This window comes from Chiroxiphia lanceolata, chromosome 3, assembly GCF_009829145.1.
Source record: "Chiroxiphia lanceolata isolate bChiLan1 chromosome 3, bChiLan1.pri, whole genome shotgun sequence".
Classification (NCBI taxonomy): Eukaryota; Metazoa; Chordata; class Aves; order Passeriformes; family Pipridae; genus Chiroxiphia; species Chiroxiphia lanceolata.
Genome location: NC_045639.1, coordinates 111,445,858 through 111,466,001, shown reverse-complemented (window position 1 = coordinate 111,466,001; position 20,144 = coordinate 111,445,858). Strand labels below are relative to the sequence as shown.

General features: G+C 39.6%; 1 protein-coding gene across 2 annotated transcripts in view; it reads right to left on the bottom strand.

Annotated features, from left to right (window-relative positions):
- CLIC5 (chloride intracellular channel 5) overlaps positions 1 to 20,144 on the bottom strand; it is a 76,428-nt gene that overhangs the window by 7,988 nt on the left and 48,296 nt on the right. For both annotated transcript variants that reach the window (XM_032682694.1, XM_032682695.1), the window contains exon 5: positions 2,062 to 2,243. In XM_032682694.1, coding sequence (XP_032538585.1) covers positions 2,062 to 2,243 — 182 coding nt within the window. The remainder of the gene's footprint in view (positions 1 to 2,061; positions 2,244 to 20,144) is intronic.

Genomic DNA, 20,144 nt, shown 5'->3' with positions numbered 1-20,144 from the left:
TTGTTGGTTGTCCCCTATCTTGCAAAGATGCTACTTGGGCTAAGGACATTCTAAGTTGGTGACCGGGCTACTGCCAACAAATTACTACTTTTATGGTACCTGAAATTCATTATTTTACCATATTGAGTTCTGGGGGATTTTTTAACCAGTTTTTAGTATATTACTTAAAGCTGAGATGCCACATAAAAAAGAGCTGAATCATAAAAAGAAAGACAGATTTAAGAGAAAAGCATTAGTAAAAATTATAATTTTTCATATTAATATTTATGTTTTAAATTATTTTATACATATACTATATTTTAATTTTAATATATTTAATATATTTTGCCTGCCCAAGGGTGTCAGAGGATGTAACCACCTACAGCTGTTGGAAGGCTCTATCCTGGTTCATGAAAAGGAAAAATTCAGGGTGGTATGGGTAGCATGATTAAGAAACCACCATGATTTAGCAGATATTAGAAACAGGAGTACTGGGATAAACCGGGTGAGAAAATGGTTATTTCAAGACTTGTTAGACTAGGAAACTGTCTATCAAGGGAAATTTTGGATTTCTAAAAACACTTAGGCTCTTATTCAGGAAAATAGTTAAGTACGTACTTAATTTTAAGCACCTGTACGGTCCCACTGAAGTCAATGGGATTAATCTGTGCTTATAGCTTGTTGGTTAAGTACCTTGCTGGATTGGGATATTTCAGTCTCCCTTATATAGAATAAGCCTGTGGTGACAGAGTGAACTAGTTGATAGGAAGGGAGGGATTAGCTAATTTAATGAGTGCTTCCAATCTCTAGTTTTTCTGACAGTATAAAATTGTTCCTGGGCATAAATTACATACATATGTGCCACAGAGTTCCCCTTCATTTTTAAAGCACATGGTAGAGCTGTTTTCCATCTCAAATTTCTTAGGACAGTCATGTTCTCAGAAATTACTGTGATTTGTTTTTATTACCAGGATTCACTTGGTATATGCAAGTCAAAATCCTGCCCTAAACTGCATTTAATTAAGCATTCTTGCCTTCAGTGATGCTTCACACACATATGGGGAAGATAAAACCTGCTGAGAAACTTAGGATTTTCAAAATTTCCAGCACACATCTTCCATCAAATGAAAAAATAATTTACCGTTTTCTTCTATCTACAAAATGTTTTTCAGGCAATATCCTATGGCGATGCTTGTCTGAGAAAAATTTTCATTCTCCTTTGACATCTTTCATTTCATCCCAAGGAGACAAGAACCAGTAAGGGGCCATACATTCATTCTGCATTGTCTGACTCCAATGTCATCAATGAAGACAATCCACAGAAAGTGCTAAACCTGTGAGGATATTATCACATTTCTCACCTGGTGACTTATGCACTTTTTAAATTTATTTATTTTTCTTTCTGCATGTGTGCAGTCAGCTCCCAGGCTCAGTTTATGTTGTGGCTCATGGAGCCAAATTAGATGCATGACTTGGCTTTAATTCCTAGCTCACTTGCTTGCCAGGGTCTGCCAGGTACTTGCGTTATTCTAAAGCAACATGTCATCTGATAAATTAAATAAATGCAACATTTAGAAGTCAAGATGATGTACACCATTTGCACTATACCAGCGACCATAGTACATCTTAAATCCTGGACCTCTGCAATGACTTTGATTTGTTAACTTCTCTGTGTGAAACACCAGATGGAATAAATATTCCCCAAAAAGATGGACTGCTGCTCTTAAGTTACAAATGGGTGGGAACTGCCTAAGGTTTTGACAAGCCTCTTAAGAATACTAGGAACTAATTAATATGAAAGACTGCTGTTATTTGCAGCAGGGTAAAAATAAAGAGATGAGATAGAACTTAATATTGTCTCTGCCACTAATCAGTGATGAGACAGTTTTCCCATGTACTACGTACGAAGTTCCCTTGGTTAAATTAAAGGAAACACTGAGGAATAAAAGTGTGTTTCAAACTGCTCTTCTAGGACTACAGATCTCTCTGCTGAAATACGAGTTGGCTTTAGCACTCAGCTGCCAGAGCAGGGCACATCACTGTCAGACAAGGCTTCTTCAACCATTGCATGACATCTTTCACCTTCACAACGTGGAGTTTGGGCAGAAGGTTGCAGTCAGCAAGAGTCAGGTCATCTCCATCCAGAAACTTGCGTTTGGACACTTTCTCCTCTTCAGTACTGTTTGCATCAATCTCCTCTGGCAGAGGGGTTCTCAGGTAGTCATCGAGCTTCTTCAGAGCCTTCACCAAGCCTCTTTCAAGAGCTTTCCCAAAAAAGCAAAGAATAAGTGATTAGGGCAGAGTAAGAACTGTTTATAAACACTCATTGTCAATGGCTATGGTAGTATCTAGAAAAAAAAGCCAAGAACCATCTCTTTGTTGTTAATTTGTGCTCCAAAGTCTACACAACCTTATGACAAAGTAGCCCAGCAAGGTCTGCTTGAGGGTAAAGCTCATCCTGCAACGGGATAAAGGGACACAGGAACCTGTTGTGCCATGTCTTCTCCTGCCTAGACAAACAACAAAAAAAACAGGGAAACAGATGCCAGAAGGAAAGAACAGCTTATCAGTATGATACACCAATAAACACCTACAACCTAAGATATTCTTCTGGTCTGTAGAGGCCATCACACAGTAAACTAGAGCCCTGTACTCTGCTACTTTATTTAACTAAGCAGCCACATATGACTGCAGTGAAGTTGAATTTTCTAGCATTACTTCAGCTCTAAGAAATCTTAGTTTTACTTCTTCCAACCCCCTTCCAGAGTAATTAAAGGCAATAGCAGTAATTCCAAAGATGCTAACCAGAGCTCTATGGAGCTGAAAGATATATTACAACTGAGATACTCAGCCACAGTTAAGATTCACATTTACCTCAGGTTCAACCTTAGCTGCAAATAGTCTTTTTGAGATGTCTCAAATAGGCTGTCACAATGGAGAGGAGACTTCAGAACAGTTACTAAAGACCATGTCCCACACTGCTGCTGGCTCAACAAATTCCAATCTTTAAATAACACTTAGACCTTTACAGTAGAGGCACTGAATTTGTGTTCTTACACTTCATGTGCAGGATAATACATAAACCTGATTGCAATAATGCATTTATAAAAAGCTGAATAACTCTACGCAAATTTACGTGTTACTTAAACTGCAAACACTCTGGGGCAAGAAGGGTCTTTTGCATTTCTGTTTGAAGGGTGACAAGCACAGGGAGTCCTGGTTCCCAACAAGTGCCCCAAAGTGCTAAAGCAACATAAATAAGAAACAGCAAGAATTTACAATGTGAAAAAATAACAACATGACTCACGGGCTCAGGGCCAGAATTTCAGCTGGTGAAAATTACCTGCATTGATTTATACCTGCTGCAGATCTGGCCTGGAGTCAGAATTAAAAGCCTAATCCTGTAAAATCTTATATCTCGGAGTAACTTACTACCACTGAATTTAGGAGAGTATACTCAATGGATCAAGTTACTCAGGCAGCACAGCAATACAAGGCCTATGGAGAGAAAGTACAAGGAGCAATGGGTTCAAACTGAAAGTGGGTTAATTTGGTTAGTTATATAGAAGAAATTCTTTACTGTGAGGTGATGAGGCATTGAACCAGGTTGGCCAGGGAAGCTGTGGATGCTCCATCCCTGGCAGTGTTCAAGACCAGACTGGATGGGGCTTGGGGCAACCTGGTCTCGTGGGAAATGTCCGTGGCAGGGGATTTGGAACCACATGATCTTTAAGATCCTTTGCAACTCAAACCACTCTATGATTCTAAATATATTTATGGAGCACAACAGAAGCTTGAAAGGGCTGCAGCAATCACCCTTCACAGAGAGGCTTGCTGGTACAGGTAGCTCTACAGGCTCTGCTGTCAGCCATCCCTGCATTTTTGGCATGGAGAGAAAGGCAGCATGTCCAGGGCCACTAAGGGAGCAGAAGCTGAACACCACAGAACAGGATTTCTCTGCTGCCCTTACATCCATTAAACCTGTGCCAGCAGTGGAAGTCAGATTAAGCTGCCTGATGCCTTGTTCCCACTGAAGCCTCTTGGCCCAGCACCAGGGAACCATACCAGCTCTTTTGTGGCTGACTCTGAGACACAGTGGCAAACCCTGGCTTAATTGATTGACTGGAGAAACGACTGTGATCCAACTGAAAACACCCCCACAAACATAGCAGGGAGGGAAAGAATTTTATTTCTGAAAGCAGAGCATCTAAAGCGACTGAAGTGCTGCCATCCATAAAACAAAAGTGTTGCCATCCCTCATTTAATCAATTCAAATTGAATTTTGACACTGACATTCTGCTGTCAGATGCTGGCAGTGGTGCCTTTAATTGCCTGCAGCTGTACTGAGTCGCACAACTTCTACTGGAGGGTAGTAACTCTGTAGTGTGTCATTTTACCCCCATGTGGCAACACTCAAAAGATTTAGCAATCTCTTTTTGGTTTGACCTATAACACCTGTTGAATAGATAGTTCTCCTTCTCTTGGTCAGCCTCAGATTGTGTTCTCTTAAAATGCATTCATGTCGAGACAATAGGCTTGAATTACTGCGATTTAATTCAATTTTGCTCATCCAGATTTTAGAGAATTGGCTTGACACTGAGCATTTTCCAGTATTTCCTTCATCCAGTAGGATCAGTGGTTCTCCAAGTCATCTGAGCAGTGTTCCAGCATCAGCAGGACATTAGATGCTTTGTGTTAGCCTGTGGGGTGAGTCAGGTGTGTGTATGGAGACAGGAGCAGCAGGTGAGATGTGTTTATGTAACTTTGTCGGAACTTATTACGGTTTGGGTTTATTTTTTTGCTCTTTCTGTTATATCAAAATGTGTCATGGCTGCCCCAAAAACAATGCCTAGAGTGAAGCCTGTTTGTGACACTAGGAAAAACTTCCATCTGAATTCATGCTTGGCCCTTGCATACGGCAGCTTTAGGTCAGAAATAAGCATATGTTCAGGGTTCAGTACACTTGTGACCTAATTCACAGGCTCTGCTGGAACCCACAGGATCAGGACATCCCACCAGGAAATGAACTCACAGGATCCTGATATCTCACCGGGAAATTAACACACAGCATCCTGACATCTCACAGGGAAATCACCACATGGTCAAGACCATCTTATACCCTGATAGTCAAGAACTGGACCACTACTTATGACACCAATGACCTCATTTATTTAACTAAAACTCTTCTGATCCTGGCAAATCTCTCAGAACAGCCAGGAAAATAGAAGAGAACCGAAAAAGAGAGGACTGATCCTCTTCCGATTAAATAGTGACAGAATTTTGAAAACTAAGAGAATTGAGATCCTAAAATTGCAATATCAAATGTTTTTTAGGTGCACGTGATCATATTTTTAAAGCCTGATAATGGTTTTCAAGGCATTTTTTGAAATCCATATGCAAATATCCATGTTGCAAATCCTACTTGCTAGGTGTTCTGATACATTCAGATTTATCTATATGATCTGAAGTCTTAAGTTCCTTGAGAAAGTACTCAGGGAAATCCCCACTCAAAGTAGGAGGATGTGTAAAAAAATCTAATTTTCTCTCTCACCTGGTAGATATTTAAGCATTATGTGAAAGGTGAAAAAATATGAACAGAGACCAGGGAAAGAAATAACTCCTTCAGTATATCTTATAGCTTTGAATGTTTTGGGACTTTTGCTGAGGAAAGAGCTGTCTGGGTTCATATTACTGAGCAAACTCAGTAGAAGATTTTATTTCAAACCTCCCATACTATGGCTATTTCATGAAAATCTGGATGGTTCTATACATTGTCTCCGCTTAGAACACAGGGGAGAGGATGCACTCACCAGGGCAGAGATCATATGAATACCAGTCACAGCACTAGACTGGATGAAAGTGTTTAAAATGGTGTGACTAACTAAAAATTACTAATTCCCCATTTGTGAAAGTACCACCCACAATGAATTTCAGAAGTGGTTAAGAACCTAATTCCCTTGGCAATTTATTCTCTGGGAAACATCATTAAATAACTAAATAAATTTGCTGATAACAGCCAATGGGTAGGATTAATCTTCCCTGAAGTGAATAAATTAAATAAGTTTGAATTAAGCACCCTGAGCTCCTTCTGTGTTCAGCGGAGTCTTCTTGTCCACACTTGGTTTCAGTGAGCCCTAAATCAGCTGTGGGGACAACCTTTCCTGAAGTGTCTCATCTCACCCTTGCATTGTCTTGGTAACTTCAGGGTGGAGGATTCAGTATTACACCACCAAGTCGAACCGTGCCTGAGAATGTGGCTCTGTGCTGCTTTTGAAGTTTCTACCTCCAATTGCTTCCCCACCCTGCAGACTTTCAGTATGAACTTAGGGATCCCAAATGTGACCACCTCTGCGAGAGGAACTCTGTCATAAGCTTATCCACAGGGATATATTTAATATAACTTCAAATTCCAAGAAGTTCTACCCATGTATATAAAAAATCCATGGTGGATCCATCTCTCTCAGCCTTCACTGCTTCACTCTGGGCTCCTTATGAAGCCAAGACAACTTACAGCAATCACAGTCCTGCCCTGTCATCCCATCAATAGTAAACAACTCTATTAATAAAAAAACCTTATGAGCTCTTTGTCATTTTCCTTCTCCCTTCAAGACTATGCTTTTAAACAACTGCACTTAAGAATCCAGAGTTAGAAGCCAGAAAAATAGCACTTTCCAACCTCAAAGCAACCACAGAACACTTAATGAATGTATTACCATCTGTCAAATGCACAGGGTGAGGTTCAATTTAGTTGATGATACCTAATTCAGAATGACGTTCCGTTTTCAGCAAAAGGTTACTTGATGTTGAACAATGAGATTAACAAATTCTGACATGCACAGAAATACAAATAACGTAACAAAAGTTAATAATTGGCAAAATTGTGCTCTCAGTTACGCTGACATAAAAGAAGAGTAACTCTGCATTGTCAACAATCTATTCCATATTTACTCCAGTTCAACCAAGAACAGACTTTGGCTCTGTTACTCAACTCTTCAAGCAAAAACTTCCTTAAACTATTAGCCTGTGCAACTGTTTCCAGGGGACGGAGTGAAATCCTTGTAAGTGCAAACACTGGAAAAAGTAATGCATGGAAGAATCCTACAAGTCAAGTGGAGGTCCACACGACAAAGATTCATTAGTAGGTACTCAGGGTGAAATTCTGGGCACAGTGAAGCCCACGGAAGTTTTGCTGTTGACTTCAGCGGGGTTACGATTTCTCCAGCAGCTTTTAAATCCAAAAGAGACTGTTATAATCAGTTAATCTGACCTCTGAAATAATACTGGCCAAAAAACTTCCAGCATCGTTGGTCGTTTCCATCTCTTATTTTCTGTGGGTCAAATAAGGCTGAAGTAAAATGGAAAGTAACTAGAAAGTAGTAAAAGAGAAACGGATCGGAAAAAGTAAAACCAGTTCAGGCTGCCCACACCCACAGCATTTGCAGAGGTCAGACGAGGACTCTTCTTCCCCTTTCTTGAACTCCAAATATTTCCTTCCTTGTTTAATGTTGGGACAAGGAGAAATAGCAAAGCAGACAAAGCATATAAACGCCAATCTCTGTGGCCTGAATGAGCCGCTGGAAGGCAAATCATTCCATCCTAAAATAGTAGCCTACGAAAAGCTGAATTACCACCAGAGAAGCCTCAATCTCTCTCTCTCTTTTGAGAATAGGCAGACTGGCTACCTAAATTTAAAAGAGCTAAAATGAGATGAGATGACTCGTGTTTTATGTGTCTGAGTGGAACCATTTGCAGGATGAGGATTTCACTTGACAGTTATTATGGGAAGAGACGCAAAGCATAGAGGGCACAATAAGAGCAGTAAGAACAAACAATTCTTTAGCCAAATTGAACATTAAAACTACTTGATTTTTGTGAAAAGAGAGCAAAACTAGTTAATTTTTTAAAACAAACTCTAACCAGAATAATGCAAGATTTTCAAACAAGCATGAAAACAAAAAAGTCATGTTTTGGGATAGTTGGTTAAGTAAGTCACGCCTAGGCATTCAATCATTTTCATATCATTTTCAAAGTGTCAGTAATCTTCAAAATTAACATATCAATTCCAAATTAAAAAGAGAATAACCTTTTGTTTCAAAAAATTTAAGAGAAAATACTTTTATTTTTCAAAGCGAGATATTATTCACAAATTTCCACCTACATTTGCCAATAATTCAGGTTACTCACACCACCTATGGCATTTTTTGTCAAAAAACACTTTGTCACAAAACATTTTCTCCAAGTCTAGGTCAAATACATGTGGCCCTCTTCCTAAGTAATTACCACTGTAAGCATGATGGCAACAAGGCTTCAAAGTCATTGAAGCCCAGCAACACCACGGCTTTTGTAGCCAGTATCTGAAACTACCTGAGACTGACCTCGGCAGAACTGCAAGGTTCTTAATTGCTGAGCCCAGGCAAGTTCCACAAACCATGATCCATGTACAGGAATGAACAATGATTCCTGCTGCTGCCCTGGATCACTGATTGATGCTTTCCCTTTTTACTGCTTTCTCCCACTGCCCTCCAGTAAGATTTATCCTGTAACACACGCAAATGAACTTGGTGAAATACACAATGAGGGAAAAGGGGGAACAGCACATAAATATTCACAGTCGCAATCAAACAATCTGCAATTTATTTTTCCTTTAAAAAAACAAACCACCTTTCCTGATCACTTCCAGATTCACAAAGTTTGATACTATATGAGACCCAATACTGTTTTCTGGTAGGAGAGGGGAACCAGCTAAGAAACAGCAATCTAAGGTAAGAAAATAATATCATTCTACGAGTCTGACAGTCTAATTAAAGACCAAGGATTCATATTTTCACTCTCTTTTTTCTCCATCCTGCTCAGGTTTTTTTTCAAACAGGCTCGACAGAGTTTGTAGCAATAATCTGTATAGGTTAATCCTCCTCCATGGAGGAGGTGTGACTGCAGTACACGACTCTATATTACATATTGAACAGTTTATCTTCCCCCCTGTGATTTCAATATAACCATTGAGATTTGAGTGCTGCCTTGATTTCTTCTGTTCAGCCACTTAAGAGTCAGGTGCCTTGTCTAAGTTGGTTATGTAGGTTCCCTCTCTGTTCAGAGGGACTAAGCATCTCCAGAGGGTAATTCCACCCAACCGCCTGAGACACCTGATTTAAACCAGTGTGACTCAATCCACACATGCCCTTCTTGCTGCGTCAACTACAGTTGAAACCTAAAGGACTAGCTCAGACTAGACACCTCACTTTCAGGGAGGTGAAGTTAGTGGAGACGAATCCTACCCTTTGAATATAATTTCACTGTTCACCCAAGTGATGTAGTATAATACCTCCCATTTTTTAAAAAAGTACTTAAATATTAGGGCTTACACCCCAAAGGGCAAATACATGGCCAATTTGAGCATTGCAACATCCTTCCCAGACATGTTTCTGCCTTGTAAAATCCCCAGCTCTGAGCAGCAATGAGTGGGCAGTCACTGAGAGCCACTGGAAATGAAAAGGAGGATGAAGGCTGTGTGCTCCTTTGCATCCAAGGCATTTAGATGTCTAACTCTGGGCCAAAGGGAGTTTCTGGGGTGATTCATCTCTCCTATTACAGATTTTCCACTCCAGATAAATAATTTAATACTCACTGGAACAGACACTTCTGCATGTTCCCACAATAAAGGCAAATGCCCACACATCCATGTGGAAAAGGTGTGATCTGTCTGTTTCTACTCACTTAATGAATCAACAAATACCTAGTTGTGTACACGGAGAGAAGTAGATTAGCGTCTCTTATTCCTCAACCCCATTTTCCTGATTAGGGGGTTGTTTTAGGTGACAGAGGTTCATATTCGTCCTCCAGACAAGTCAGAGCTGGGATTTGAAAAGGGATTTTTCACTCCTGGTCAGCGCTCAGGTGACTGTACATCAGGAGGGGAGTGAGTCACACAAACACAGGTGCACACATGCAAACAGCCACACAACTTCAGTCCTAACTCGCCTTTCAGACGTGGTCTAAATCAGGCATAAATAGGGATAAATTTTCTGTATTTGTAGGTGCATATATATGTTATTCTGTGTATGTCCAGTGAGAGACATCGGGGTGGTAAATCCCAGGAACATTTCAGCCAGGACTCAGAGGAACATGGAGCTGAAATACAGCTGATAGATACCATAAGCAACCTTAGGAATCCAGACACATCAAAAATCTATTGATTTACTCAGAGGTAAAATTCACCTTGCCTAACTTCAGCCATCTACTTGTTAGGTAATTAGTCCCATCTAGTTGTCCAAGACTCCTCTGTAGATAGCAATGAAAGACAGGTACCTCCAAAAGAAGATCAAAAAAAGATTACCCAGCTTTAGATCCAAATTTTAAGATAAATCAAACTGCTCTTTAGAAATGGACTGATGTCTCTCTCCACTGATCACAAAAGAAGCCAGGATTATTGAATTACTAACATAGCTTTTAGACAGACTTAGCCAAGATGATATCTTCCTCATAATCCCTCTTCCCTTCCCTCCTCACCCCATCTACAAACTTTTGATGATGTTTATTGATCAATTAGAGCTACATCTCAAATTTTTTACATTTTGACAGATCTGTCTCAAAAAGTTCCACAGAATATGACTCAGAGAGTCTGAGACCTTGATTCCCCAGGTACCTTTTTCCTCAGACAGAGAAAAATGATCCAAGGGTTAAGGGGTTACCTGCATTTAAGAGACCTGAGTCTCTTCTTCTCAACCTTTTCTACATGACCTTATAAAAACGATTTAAATCATTTGCCTTGTAACTTCCTATATACAAAATAAGAATAAAAGTACACTTCAGTCACAAACTCTACATTAGTAAAGCTGTGATGCACCACTCGTGGACATATGGTTCAGGTTAGAGGAAGGTACACACTAAATATAACAAAGAGAAGAGGTATCTTGACATGTTCCTATTTTCATGATATCATTTGTTCTACTCCCAAATTAAACTTAATGAAACAGGTGAATCAATAATGTCTTTAAAAAATTTAAACACATGTTTTTTAAGCATCTAGAAAGATTGTTTTGACTTATGTCTAGTTTTATACTGAAAATTCAGGTTTCCTCCTTCCCTTTCCTTACTCAGTTTTACAGTGTAGGCAAGAAATAAATGCAATATTTGTAACATTATCACAAAGAATGGAGGCAGAGCACCTTAAAATGCTGGTTTTTAAGAAGAAAACCCAGGTGTTCAAATGACACCAAAAGAAAGCTTCACTTCCAAGTCTCTCAGGAGTCCAAGCGACCCTGAGGGCAGGAAGCAAGTGAATGTAAAACTACTGGCCTACAAGTGCCCCAGGAAGAACAGCACCAAACTTGCATTTCACAAATCATTGTAACTCTGTAGCAGCACGTAAATGACAAGCATCATTTCTAGGGCACATCCCCGAGGGCCTAATCCTGACCTCTGCAATGCTAGTCCTGTGCAGGTGTCCCTAAAATAACTGTAGACAATCAGCAGCTGATTTGCATGAGAAACTTGGGAAAAAAAAATAAAATAAATCCCCACAGATTATAAACCCACATTATTCATAGTATGAGATTAGCACTCTGCTATCTTGATTTTTGAGATGCTGTGTATTCACTCAGAGTGTAAAGTTTTGTTTTACTACCAAAGAGCAAACAAGACGATTCTGAGACCAACAAAGGAACACTAACTTCATGTATCTGAATTAAATAAGAGTAAAGTGAGCTGCTGGTATAGTGCAGCCAGGCTTTAGCAACAGTGCTGTGGGGACCCCTTGTGTTCCAAGATTTAAGGACCTTAAAAAATTTTTTAAAAAGTCAGTTCCTCTACAGGCTGTTGGCACTTGAATCTTAAATATCAATTTCTTTCAATTCCAGGCATGTAGAAGAATAAAGTCTGCTTTTGTTTACACCAGGATAATCCCAATTGCACTTCAATTACTTCAATTACATTATATGTAATTCCAGCATTGGTGGAATGAGAGGGAAACACAGCAATGCCTATCTAGCAGCACCTGAGGATGAAATTTTAAAGATATTAAGTTCCCAAATCCCTTAGTTCACTTAAAAAATCTCAGTCTCAAATAGATTTATTTAATGTTTTCAGTATTTTCTGTCCTTTGTGTTCAGAAATTGTTACTGAGACACAAAAAGCCATGAGATGATGAGATTTACAAATGACTCACATCTTAATTCTTTTCCATTGTTTCTCTGCTTTTGAGATTTTTTCGTTTCAAGCCCCATGAAATGACTTAGGGATCATCCCGATTATACCTCAACCTCTCTGAAAGGTGTAAAAGCAAAAAGACTTTTAATTATGTCTGGATGCATGAAAAGATTTCAAGTATTAGTAGGGAGGTCACATTCCCTCTGTTGCAACTGCTGTGGCAAGAATTAAGAACATTTTTCCACATTCTGGTGTTCCCAATTAAAACAAGGCATTGGGAATTCTAGCAAGAGGTCAAAGGAGAACAATAATACAGCGCTCAAGGACTGGAAAAAAGCCTCAAAGACCAAAGACACTCCAGTTCCTCCTATTCTCTGATCGATCAAATCCAATCCTTTCAAGGATGAAATACTAACATGTTTGCTCAATGGCAAAATTGACTGGGATGGGATTTGCAAGAGATGGTAGTAAATAATCCAAAGGTCCTCCTAGCCTCAAAGTCCCATTTTGATGCCTTATTCCCAACACTGTTTTCAAGCTAAAGATCAACTATTTAAGATCTGATCTAATAAAGAAAATTAGCAACATTGATTTTCATTTATGTCTCATTCTTGGTTTCCCTGTTATTTTATGAAGAACATTTGTATGCTTAAAACAAAAAACCTGTTTTGGGAAAAACATATTCTGGGCCAATTCTTCTCCCTTTGAAGTCACCAACAGTTTTGCAAACTGACTTCCAGGAGCCAGTCACTGGGCTCTCTATCATGTGATAGCTTGCTCTGCAATGGCTAAATATAAGCCTGTGAACAATCCTCTCAGGACATTAAGACCAGTTGGGTGTTTAAATCTGAACATCTGCTTATATGAGATTTGGACACTGTACTGAGTAAGGCCATAACTTCATCTAAGTCCTTGGTGTGGGGAACATACTTAGGATACACGAAGTATAACATGCCGAGGGAAGTCACCCACCAGGGCAAAACCATAGAGCAATGAAGTTAAAACTCAATTCTAAATAATAATGTAATTTAGGCTTCCCATTCCAGCAGCGAGGCGCTTAATTCCTCCCAGGACTGCTGCCGCCAGATTGCTCTAATCCACTTCCAGCTGTGCTACTGCTCCTGTGTGCGAGTATGGGAGCTCGGCTGGGAAACAGAACAAAGCACCCCAGTAAAGCCAGAAGCACTTGGAGGAATATTCAAACACACGAGGGAAATAATTCCCTCTTAAGAGCATCTGCCAACTACTGTTCCCACTGCAAGTGTTGTAGTCTAGGCCTGGCCTGTGCATATAGGCCCTGGTTCTGCAAAGGCTTGAGAATGTGCCCTAATTTCAGCATATCATTGATCTCGTTGACTTCAGCATATTCTATAATTTTAATTTATATAAATACAAATATTCTTTTTTTTTTTCCCTTCCTCCTTATGGTATGCAATGTCTTCAAAGTTGCTTCAACACAGATGTGTCATAAAATTACATCTGTTAGTAAATTAATTGCAAATATTTACTATTTCCAGAATGGCTACATCTAAGACTGCTAATCAAGCATATCAAGTCCCTGCCTTGGAGAGCTTGCAGTCTGATCACATCTGGATTTACACAGGATTTTAGTTTTGTGTTGTTTTTACATTGTTTTTCACATTTCCATCAGGAAATCTTCATACCTTGATTAGCAAGAAGAAGGAAAGTTCAAAAATATTCCCTAGTAAGTACATATTTCTCAAATTAAGGTGGTGGTGTGTTATCATTTTAGAAAACTGAAAACCTCTTCCTTCTAATGGCATAAAATTTCAGATCTCAGTTCTGGTAGGTCAAAAGATATTGGTCCTTAAAGCTGTCACTGGTCCCAGCCAGAATATTGATGGCTCTGGGCCTCCAGCCAGCATGATTTTGAGAAGAACTTTCAAAGAGTTATTTCTCAAGTAAACTTTTTTTTGCAAACTGCTGTTTCTGGGTATTTTCGAATCAGTCTTTGATTACTGGGTAGAAAGCAGATAAAGCAATTTAGGACAGATGATAAATGCAACTTGCAGCACTTCTTAACAAGTTAGCACACAGCTATCACCACAGTTTTAGTGGTCTTTATACATGTGTTTTTATAAGGAGACAGAGTGAACAGTTTTATTAACATATCATGAATGAGTTACGTGGGTCATCCCAAATGGATGGCAATAAAAGCTTTATATCACACTCACCAATATGTATTTGGTACTTTATGTGCCACAAATGTTGCAGAAAAGCTATTTTACATATGTTTTAAAGACTGGGTATTTTTTATATTAGGGCTGGTTTTGTAAAGCTGCCAGGCACTTCAGCTACCATGAGCCCAACATTATTCAGCTCAGGGGGAGTCATAAAAACTTGTTTAAAATGTTCTGAAACAGCTTTCATAGAACTATCACAGAATCATAGAATGGCCTGGGTTGGAAGGGACGTTAAAGATCATCTAGTTCCAATCCCCCTGCCATGGGTAGGGACACCTTCCACTAGAGAAACTGTCATCCTGACATATTAAATCATAAAGCAAGTCCTTTTCTCTAAAACAATTTTAAACACTATTGTAGTCCTTCTTGGTTGCATGACAGAGAAAACTTGGTATTGTCACAGCACAGGACAAATTGTGGCTCATGCTGGGCCTTGGACAGATGTGGGATTTTGTAGTGGAAAAGGGAAAATCTGCAACTAAAGAGGAAGGAAAAAATTTAATGGCAAGTTGATATACAGACATCAGACACATATTTATAGATTTATATTTATACCTATATATTTATATGGCACCTTGAAAATCTGTTCAAAAAGCATAAAGCATTAATGTTGGTCCCAAATTAGAGTCTAATTCAAGATCCCTGTCACAGGAAACACCCACCAGTACAAGGGCATTCAAAGAGTTTTTCAAACTTGCTCTGGTAAAGTCAAAGTCAAGAGGAGCTTTGCCAGGAACTTTGCTGAGCACAGGGTGAAACCTTTAGGCACAGAAAAGGATCAAAGCCTCAGGACAAGCCATATCACATCTAAAGTTATAATCTGACCCCTTTGGATGAGAGAAGTCCGTCTGGAAGGAAGGGGGGGTGATTCCCCTACCCTTCCCCACCACGTACAGAGATGCTTTGGGGACAGATGTTTTGCTCTTTTACACCGACCTGCTGCTGGAGCCAGACCAGACCATGCTTGTCAGGATGACACAGGCTGCCCCACCACATCAAGAAGGTCCTACGCCGGTTCAGGTGCCACAAAGGGTCTGCACCACAGAGCTGGTATTACTGTAAATATTTTACGCTGGGATTTGGAGTGAACTGATTTAAAGAGGCATGTGATGGCTTCTAGAAAGGATCAGCACACACCTTTCAGCCTGTGCACATACCTGTACTATGGGTCTAACTCTCTGCTTAGCAGGAGTAACTCCACAGCATAAAACTGATGTGGGGCAGTTTAAATTCCAGCCCTATACGTGTGTGTGCATACCTACTGTACACACACATACACAGCAGAGGGAGAGAGACATTTCCCACCTCACGCACTTAACCACAAAGTGTGATGGAGCTACTGAAAGAGGTGAACGGCATTTAATCACATGTGAGTTAATGATTTAAATGTGCTTTTATTTTTGGCCTCTTGATGTAAATCCAAACCAGACAAGCGGAGTCCTCTGGTCAGACGGCTGGAAATTCCTCTGCATGAAATCATGTTGGTGGTCTCCCAGCTCAGCGCCTTCTGAAGAGCCGTACAGTGAAATATCCTTCCGTACCACTAATGAATGCGCCCACCCACACTGGAGCTGGTGCCCCCTAAGAACTCAATTCAAGAACAACTTTTTAAACTCATACATGAAATCAAAGGGCTCATTCTGCGAGCCAAAGAACTTACAATTTTAGGCGGGACAGTTAATGGGTGGTTACTCTAGGTTGTCCCCTTGGTTTGCAGTACACAGTCTCGTAGGAAAAAATAATAAGCAGGATACTGTATATGTACACAGCATTCCAGTTAATTAAATTTCATCCTCCTCCAATGAATACATAAATTGTTGCTACCCCGGTGACTGTACAGAGCTTGAGTGACTTGCTCAGCATCAACCAAAGGAATCAAAGTAAACGCACAAGATCTTGTTTTACTTTCCTGTGCTCAGACAAGACCTCCTTCTCGATGTTAAACAATCACTAAGCAACCAGAAACACTCAAATTGGCTGTGAAAACTTGAGCAAGAGCATCCAGGAAATAATTTTCAAGACTACTGCCACTAAACCCTCCCAAGGACTCCTGTCCTTGTGTGAAGGAACACTTGTCATTTCAAGCAAAGGGCCAGAAAACTGCATAACCCAGTTTTGCTACCCAAGCGAGACACGGATCATCCCACGATGAGGAGATGAGTCCTTCAAGCAGGCCTGTTATAAAATTATCAAGTGGCACGGGGGGTGGAAGGAATCAAGTTCTAATTGAACTGACTTGAAATAATAAATGCACACACTTTCTTTAAACACAGCTTGCCACATCCTGAGAATCTGGAATCAATTCCTTCCCTTTCAAGAAGCTTAAAAGTGGTGGGACTTTGATATGGCATGAGCATGTTTGCTTCTGGGCTTACAGCCCTCGCCAGCCCGTTCCAAAACTTTCAGCGCTTTTATATTATAAGACAGAAAGTTAGGAAAACAAAGATGGAAAAAAAGAATCAGAAATTCAGGGAACTATTAAATCAGGGCAGTTTTGCTGCCAAATACCTTTGGTAAGTAAATGAATCATGATCAATAACATATTGCCTTGCAGACTTACAGGAGAAGGTTATCACCTGCTTCTGTGCCAGGCACAAAACATAACGGTGTGTGGCTAATGAAGTACTACATGAATCCAGAAAAAAAAATCACTATTTTTCTCTGTAATGTTAAAGCATTTTACTTCAAAGTAAATTTAACTCATCCAGAAAAAACATGATTTTTTCCATTTGTCAAAATTGATAGGTTGCTATGAAACACTTCTCTTTTGATGATGTTGCATTTGTAAGAGCAAACTGTCTTGACAGAAGGAACCCTATTTTTGTTAAGGGGATGTTTCAGCCCTGATTGTAAAGCTGCTTGCTTTATACATTCACATATTTGCCAGCAGAGGGTATCACAATCTTAGAAACACATGTACATACCTATCACTGAATCTATTCATTTATATGTGAGGATTTAGACATACACACTAAACCAAGAAGTTACCAATCTCTTGTTTTCTTTAGTAACTTTTCCATTATTGAAATAAAGAAATTGTTTGGCTACTTAAAGGCTACAGACTGTGTTAGCAGAGCCATCTGCTATGAATATTGCAATGACATAGCCAAGTAATGGCATCATCTGAAGCCTGACATTCCTGCATGGCCCTGGCTATAAACCCTCCTGGGAGGAACACCAGTTTGGGCTTATCTTCGGAGTGCATCAGGTTCTCATTAATTCTTACATCCAGTATCCTCATGCTGCATAAATCTCGTTTAATTATCCCAACCACTTCACGCCACTTTACCACAAAGATGTAACAGCCACAGGCTGTAGTGAGAGCTCATATTGCACAGACCACATGATCTCTGATAAAGCAGTACACTACAAAGAATGATCACATATAATTACACCTTACCCACACTTCTAGAGATAGGCTGATGCTACAAATTCCCAGCCTGATATCTCACACGTTAATGCATTTACCTCCCTGACTCCCAGTTTAAGAATTTAATTTAAACGACCTGATGTTTGGTGCTTTAGCTTCCCTGGTATTCAGCAGTCCCCTATTCCCAACTAAAATAAATTAAAATTATTGTTTATATAATGGCCTGAGTTCTATGATCTATTTTTAATTTATTAACAAGTCTTTTTCTATTTGTGTTTTGATCATGTGCAACTGATGTCCCAGTTACTGGTGTGGCTTTCCCAAGCACTTGAGTCAGCTGGAGTTAGGAGCAAATATAGATGATGACTGTGAGATGTATTACCTTTATCTGAGCACTGGGATCTATAAGAACCATTTAAGATAACAACAAACAGCAATCTCTGTTCTTTTTGGATCTCACCTGCTCATATGGAGACAGGGAAAGGGACTTCACCTAAGTAATTATATTTTATATATATAGAATGCTTTTTATTATTACAGAAATATATACAACTATTTACATTGTTATATAGGAAAGACAACGTGTCATAACCTGCTGTAAAAGGACACGTATCAGATCAGGGCTAGAGCCCCAGATTCCTTTTGGATCAGTGTCGCAATTTTATAAAATACCAATCAAAAAGAAATAGGTTCACATGGGAATATGCATCCAGTGGTGTTGTCCTTTCCTTTCCAGACATAGTCTTTTCCCTGCTCAAGAAATCTAACACAACCACTTTTTGATTAACTCATTATCTGCCATCCAAATCAGCCTTCAGAATAACTGCTGTGGTTCAGATGAACTGGACAGGAAGGTGGGTAAAACATCCCTGGGATAAGGGAAAAGGTATTCTTGCTTAGCCCTTGAAAACTGGAAGTCAACTACTCTACTGAAATTGAGGTCTATGTCCCACTGACAGTCCCAAGGACCCAGAGGTCCTCAGGTACTTTACTCTGTTGATAGAAAAAACATGTGGGTACTACTGATACTCTACTTGTCTGTGTTTTATTCTCTTTGCACTGCAGCACTACAGCTGTAAAAAAATTAACCTAAAAACTTTTCTCTACTTCAAAGAGGAAAGTTGAGGATGAGTGCATCCAGAGATTGTAGTGTCTGGATATGACAGGAGCCTGAACTAGCTAACAAAAATGGAGTGAAGGTGTTTGCAGGGAACAAAGACTGTCTCTTTTCCCTATAACCTTGGTGTGCTTAATTGGCATTCGAAACATTTTCCTTTTCTTTTCAAGAGTACCTAAACCAAGGGCTTTTTAGGTAGATCTAGGGAAAGCTCCCATAAATCATACTGCAGCTTCTAGAAATGTGGAGTGCTTTGCAGGGTTAGATTCCTTATCTCACAGTAGCGGATATCCGACCTTGAATTCCAGCTCTGCTTATGGCCAGATGCAGACACCTCTAGGACAGCCATTTACTCTTGTCTGGAGCTGCCAGCCCTTGTGAATCCAGGGATTTGCATATTGCAAAGTCACTGAGAAGCGAGAGTTGGGATTCTGCATGTGGACAGATACCCGTGGCTGTTTTAGGATGCAAGCTGAAGATCTACAGTTGCAGGGCAGACCATAAAAATTCCTTGTAAATTGCCAAGATATTTTACTTTCATTGTAACATCTATTTAGTCTAACTCTTAATTTATTTTCCTTTTACAACTTCCTACAGAGGTTAGTTGAGTGTCCCATTAGCATTAGACAAAAAAACCCCAACTCTTTAGAATCACTGAGAAATGAAGCACTGTAATTATTTCCTTCTGTTAACAACACAAAAATATGACGGAGGAGATTGTTATCTGGCATAAATCATCATTTACCCACTTTTATCTCATGGGTCAGCCCCGGGCAATGAAATATAATTGCACAGATGAATTGTGTGGCAGAGCTGGAGCCTGAAAAAATCTAGTTTTTCTGAATTATATGAGCACATGATGTTCAACAGGCATTAGGTCTCTGACTGTGAAACCAGTAATACAAGATAAGAGGTATTAGTATATTCTTATACTCACATGAGTGAGTGATTGCAAATATTCTACTAGATCATCTCCAGGGATAGGGATGTGTAAATCCATTAGCTTTCATGGAGCAACAGAAGCTAAGACTAGCTGAAGTGTTGTTTCTCTAGGGGAAAGGAATGTGGAGAAGAACAGCAATTTCATTAAGAAGACAGTGTGGGATGCATATAAGTATGAATGGCATCTGGTTTCTGGGGGGGTTCTTTTTTTCGACAAACAAACATGTGAAGGAAAGTTTGGACCTTACTGAGTGCAGTTACATTTCTTAAAGCCACTTCTTTCATTTAATAACTTTATGTTGGATGTCTTGATATAACTCAGTTTATATGAGCAAATTAGCTACAACAACATAACATAATCATGAGGTAAGCGGGTCTCATAGCCACA